General features: G+C 34.1%; 1 protein-coding gene across 1 annotated transcript; it reads right to left on the bottom strand.

Moving 5' to 3' along the window:
* Positions 1 to 1,005: 1,005 nt before the first annotated feature.
* LOC125860528 (peroxisomal membrane protein PMP22-like) lies at positions 1,006 to 5,489 on the bottom strand. Its single transcript, XM_049540510.1, has 7 exons — positions 5,328 to 5,489; positions 4,421 to 4,519; positions 2,769 to 2,870; positions 2,400 to 2,475; positions 1,632 to 1,702; positions 1,455 to 1,540; positions 1,006 to 1,343 (listed from the first exon to the last, which is right to left on the bottom strand). Exons 1-7 carry the CDS (start codon positions 5,397 to 5,399, stop codon positions 1,292 to 1,294), a joined length of 558 nt encoding a protein of 185 aa, XP_049396467.1. The 5' UTR covers positions 5,400 to 5,489; the 3' UTR covers positions 1,006 to 1,291.
* Positions 5,490 to 6,018: the final 529 nt, after the last annotated feature.

Raw genomic sequence — 6,018 nt, 5'->3', positions numbered from 1 at the left:
AAATTATATATAAAATAAATACTTCTTTAACTCTTCAAAAAATAAGTGTCACGTAAAATAAAGGGTCATTTGGTAGTTAGTATTTTGTAAAAAATATATTACGTATAATATTATGATATTTATCATTGATGTTATGTACATAGTAAATTTTAAGTATGAATTTCTAAAAAAAAATTGTATTCAAATAGTGTTTTATAAGTTATGATCATAACTTCACGTGGAAAGACCATAATCACACACATTCAAATCATATACTCAACCTCTTTTCTCATAATCACAAACACATTCAAATCCTATAAACAAACACATTTTTCTTTTAAAAAAAACCACATTTTCATTCTAAAACAATGACAACTTTTCAATCTTCAAACTTTCTTGAATCAATCAACCACATTTTCATCATCAACGTCTTTCAAAAAAGGAAGATCAATTCAAGAACAACAAGACTTGATTAATGGACGTTGTTACACAAATCAAATCGAGCAACAACTTAACAAAAAGTGGTAAAGTCTTTGTCTGCATTAGTTAATTGTCATTGAATCCAATATCACTATAAGTTTTAGGCATAATTACAAAGAATGTTAATTGTTGAGATCAAAATAATTAGGTGTCATGCGGAAACTAGCAAAACAATCCTCGATAGACCATGAGTAAGAAGAAAAACGAGAAATATACCAAAAGACACAAAAATTTAACGTGATTCGGTCAACCGACATACATCCACAAAGGAGATGAACAATTCACTATATAACATATAGAGAGAAATAATCTACCTAATTCACTGAGAATACAAAGAGGTTCAACGTATCACTTGTGTCCAACAAAAAACTCTCAAAATCTATAGGACTACATTGTGAGTGCCGATTAAGTTAGAAGAAACGAGCCTCTATTTATAGAGTCCTAACAATTTTCAACAAGAAAAGGACTAGCCAAATATGAAGACTTTACGTTTTCCTTTTAGGAAAAAGAAAACTCATTCATGATAAGAAACTCAAGACAAATAGCCAACATTAATTGCCACATGAAATAAATTATATTATCCCTTATAATAAGCTTTGTAGTCATAATATGCCAATCATCAACTAAAATGGAGTTCTATGACTACCTATCTTTTTGATAAAAGAGCTCTACTATTCAAGAAAACCATAACCAAAAAAATAAAAATACAACAAGCCACTAGTAGGTACATAGGAAATGCCGACCACTACATAAGCCACTAGTAGCTGAGAGAACGAGCAACGTTTACTACATATGAACATGTTGCCATGTCCGGTTTGCAACTTTGAGACTTTCAAGCTTTCTTTAATGCCATCGATCTTGCACGTAGATTTAAGAAAATCCCCCTACAAATCGAAAATGAGAAAGGATATATCAATGATATTGTGAAATCATTGAGGTGGGAATGAAGTTGAACATATTGGAACCAGTAACAAGTATAGGTAAATGTAGCATACCATCCACATGCCACAATGCTGTGAAAGATGACTCGGAACTGAAGTGGCACATACTGGTGATTAATCCAACCCACGACGGGCCAAAACTGTGTAGTTTTGAATGATAAATTCAGTTAGAATTCACTATAGAACAGAAAAAATCAGTTTTTAACTCGAAGGAGCGGGGATTTGACAAACCGTCCAAGACGTATACTGCACTTTTGGATATTCCCTCTTAATATTAGACTTCACCTGGATCCAGGGTCTACCTGTACATAATAAAGGTTCCATCAGCCCAAAGCTTTGTTGTGTGAAGATATGATTATACTCTCTTTTTTTCATGATAGTGGTATCCAGGTCAGCTTGTCCACACCTCAACTATCCCTCCACATACCTGCTACCCCCAACTAACACAAATAACCGTATAACTCTGACCACCAAGGCTTACACAGATATGATCACCTAGTGTTTTTTGTTTCTATTAGGATTAGAACCTGAGACCTTATAATTATACCTCTAGGTAATGTACTTTTTTTCAAACTGAAGAAGGGAAGGAAAGAAGACTTAAACATGTACTTTATGGGTTCCTAAAAATAGATCTGTTTTGCACAAATACCGCTTCACTTTACCAGAACAATACCGATTAGCGATGAAATGATGTCAAACTTGTGTATGCTTCCATAACTGGTGCAATGTTTGGTTTGAAGGTGAAAAGAAGGGTAATGGATAGAGGAATCATTGGGATTTGATTTGAACCTGAGGCCTCATGGTTCTCAACAGTATTATTGATCATCTATTTCCTATAACTACAGTTAGATGGGAATGATTATGCTGTCTGAGTCAGAAATTTAGGTTAGAATTTTTGTAAATTCAATCTATCTATTCGCGTGCTAAGTTGTGAAAGCATCATCTAATCTGTGACATAGTTAAGTTGCAAAGATGAGTTGTAGCTTGGCAAAAACTTACTTTCAATAACTAATCCATAGTAAATCATGAAAAGCAGGTTATTCCAAGGAGAAGATGTCACTTGTTCCAGAACCACCTGAAACAATTACAATGCCACTCGAATTATCAAAATGAACAACTAATCTACTCGTTCGTTTAGAGTTTTCTCCAACTGGAAATACAGTTTGACCAAATGGTAATATAGCGAAGGAATTCTATCATTATAAATCAATGCTGAAAATAATCTTTTAACTGGAAAAAAAAAAAAAAGAGTGAAGTGTAATGTGACACAAAAGGATGTTATGAGAGCCAATAAGTACAAGATGAACTGGAACCTTTTTTTTTCAGATACTTACCGTAAATTATCCAAAGAAGAAGGGTTTTCGGTACCTTTTTTGCAACAGTTGCTGTGTCTTTCTTCCCCTTGAAAAGCTTGTCCAGTAATAAGTGAAGAAAATGCCCAAATGGTCCAAGATAGGCAAAGCCAAAAAGCTGTATGTAGTTATGTTAAAAGTCAATAACAATCCCAGATAGCAACTTATATGCGCAACTCGAAATTACATACAAAGGATGCATGATTCAGATAATAAGTGCCGTATCAAAAATGAATCTTGAGATGGAAGTAAACCTGACAAAGCACTACAACTGGACTAAGTCTCGGAAGTGAAAAATCCTAATATATGCTTATTGGCTGTTGTTTATTCTGTTTTCGTAAACAGAACTTCAGAGCAGCTAAAGATATATGAAAGTGTTTTCAAGCATCATTTCATATCACTTTCAGTTACCTTTTCCTATCCTTCTGATTTATTTATACAGTGCACTCCTAAGCTATGTTTCTCGGACACTCCAAAATGTTGTCACGACCATGTCGTACCCTCCAAAACTGGATAGATTTTGGATGATCCAACACACACCCGGCAGTTTTCCAGATCCCAACATAGTTTAAGTGTGGCGAAGGAAGTTATCCAGCTTTTACAATCCCATCTTGCCGAGACATACTAGAAAGTTTGTGTTTAGTTAAAAAATTTCAGACAGTCTACAGAAAATTTGAGTAAATTATGAGATGACCATTGATGGCAGTCCTATTAGTATAAAGATTGAATGAATGTCTTTGTAAAGAATCATACGATTGATGGTTTTCCACATTTTAGTATACTTCTTATAGACGAGGTTTCCACCAGAAATACGAACAAGAAAATGCTTTATCAAAATGAGCTTGGATGAGAGTACTGCGGGCTAGACTAAAGGTAAACAGCACGCTAAGAAGGTTTGTTTTCTTAGTTGGACTTTACTACATGTCTTTAATGAAAAAGTACATAGAGGCTAAAACCTATGTTACTCGGTCTTTTCAAAAATGTCAATGGGTGCATATCATATTCTCTAAAAGTAGAGTATTTTTGGAGAATTCAACACAGGTGCGGCATCGAAAGTGAAGAGTCCACACAACTTAGGCTACAAGTGATCTATAGCAGACAATACAGCATAAGGGACTAGGACAGTGCGCTACAGAATCAGGATAATCTTAATCAAATTAATCAGAATACCAAGAACTTGTGAATAAGATCAGGACAGAATCAAAAAAGTATTCTTCTGGTAGCACTTTGCGTTGCTTCAAGAAAGAGGATGCAGAATAAGAAGAAAATGTTGAACTGATGCAGGACCGTCTAACTCCAGAAACTGCCCTTACTAATGAGAGACGTTATCAAACTATCATGTGTTTAAAGATATTTGATAAAAGGAAACTCATTTAGATTCATCAAAGTGATATATTGTATGCATATTATGTCCATGCTCATATGAGAACTATGTTGCTCAGACTCTCCAAAAATGTTGCCGCACCCGTGTCAGATCCTCCAAAACAACACCACTTTGGGATGATCCAACACACATCCATCAGCATCTTTAAAGAGTCTGAGCAACATAGTATGAGAAGATTATGGCGCAATGAAGTTGGTAAAGTCAAACAGATTTCTCAAAGACAGCTACACTTCACTGTATAAACACAAAAGGAAGGGAAACAAGGAAGGAATTCAAACAGTTACCACTTTCAGAAGAAGGCGTCTCATTTGAAGTCTCTTAATGCCAGTGATCTTCTGAGCCACTATATCACTGATCGCCGATAAAACTGCAGCTGTTATCGCCTGCAATTATAAATTGTAAAATTTAGAAACGAAAAAAATAAAATCACAATACCAATCAAGCTAATGAAGTCTTTAAACACAACCTGAACCATCAACTTGATCAACTACGTCTCAAGATTAAACTAATTAAATTCAACTATACAAATCTTCTACATTCATTCTGTTCTATTCAAGTCCATTAATATCCCCACACACAGATGGAGATGTGATAAACCTCTTTACTCACTACGCACTAATCCCTCCGTTTCATTTTGTTAGTCTTACTTTCCGTTATAGTCCATATCATTCCTTTATAGTTCGTTCAAAAAGAATGTCTCTTTCTTTTTTGACAACGGTTTAATTTCAACTTTCCACATTATATGTTTGACACAACAAAATTAATGGACATTTTTGTATGTTTTACATATCTTTAGTAGAGTGGAAGGGTCAAAATCACACCTAAAGTATTTTTTTCGAGTTTTATAACTAAACTATCGCCAACTATTAAAAGTCAAAACACAACTCAATAATTAATTGATCCCTTTTCCTACCTCGGTGATATATCAGGTAGAAAAAAAAAAGTGAACAACTGACTGTTGAGGTGTATTTTGATAAATAATAAGTGATAGTTCACGTTAGTTCAAGTATGAAACTCAAAAAATGGAGATGAGATCTCAGTTCTTAAATTGCAACACCCACATCATAAATTGAACTTAACAGCTCGAAATAACCAAACACCACTTCACAAATCAGACAAAATTGAAGCACAGAAAGAAAAATTAGTCAAAAAAAACAGAAAAAATCAAAGAAAGTGAGAAAAAGGCGAGACCTTTGTTCTTAAAGGGTGTTGTTGAAGTTGTATCAAGTAATTCTGCAACCCCTTTTTAGCTATTGATCCCATTTTTGTTCTTTTTTGCTCTTCTTCTTTTTCGTCTTCTTCTTCTTCAGTTCATCAATTGTTGACTCTTCTTATGAATGATGATGAATTTCAGTCTTGTGCTGTCTGGTTTACATCTAAATATCTACACTAAATAGCATGTAGGACCTATTTGGGGACCATGTTATTTATCTTTTAAGACCTAAAAATAAACGTGTCTTTTAATTTAGGCTTGAGTCATGCAGCCACTTAAAGCTGTCCGCATATTTTACTTGAACACCTCAACTGAGACTTGTATCTATTGAACACCTCTAGTACTTCAGATTGATACCTATTTGACATTTTTTTAATAATCAACCCCAAATATTAAATGAGTGAGATACACTCTCGATGACATGGCACAATAACAAATTAAATTATGACATATGTCATGTGGGTCAAAAATATTATTAAAAAAATAAGGAAAAGAAAAAAGATATTTTAAAATTAAAAAATAATTATTATGTGAGCCCTTATACAACTCACTCACCCACCCACCAAACACTCTTCCCCTGCTGCTGCTCATTGGAACCATCCACCCTATTATTTCTTGCTCTCTAATTTTCTTGTTCTTCTTTGGATTGAACAATGTTGCTTATTGTGA

Source organism: Solanum stenotomum, chromosome 3 (genome assembly GCF_019186545.1).
Source record: "Solanum stenotomum isolate F172 chromosome 3, ASM1918654v1, whole genome shotgun sequence".
NCBI classification, from domain to species: domain Eukaryota; kingdom Viridiplantae; phylum Streptophyta; class Magnoliopsida; order Solanales; family Solanaceae; genus Solanum; species Solanum stenotomum.
Note: the sequence above shows the minus strand (reverse complement) of the source record. Positions and strands in the feature narration are given on the sequence as shown.

Coding starts and splice junctions, on each gene's coding strand:
- LOC125860528 (XM_049540510.1), bottom strand. CDS start 5,399: ATGGGATCAATAGCTAAAAAGGGGTTGCAGAATTACTTGATACAACTT. Junction 2,476..2,768: donor CAGCAACTGTTGCAAAAAAG/GTACCGAAAACC, acceptor TAATTGTTTCAG/GTGGTTCTGGAACAAGTGAC. Junction 1,541..1,631: donor TGCAGTATACGTCTTGGACG/GTTTGTCAAATC, acceptor AAAACTACACAG/TTTTGGCCCGTCGTGGGTTG.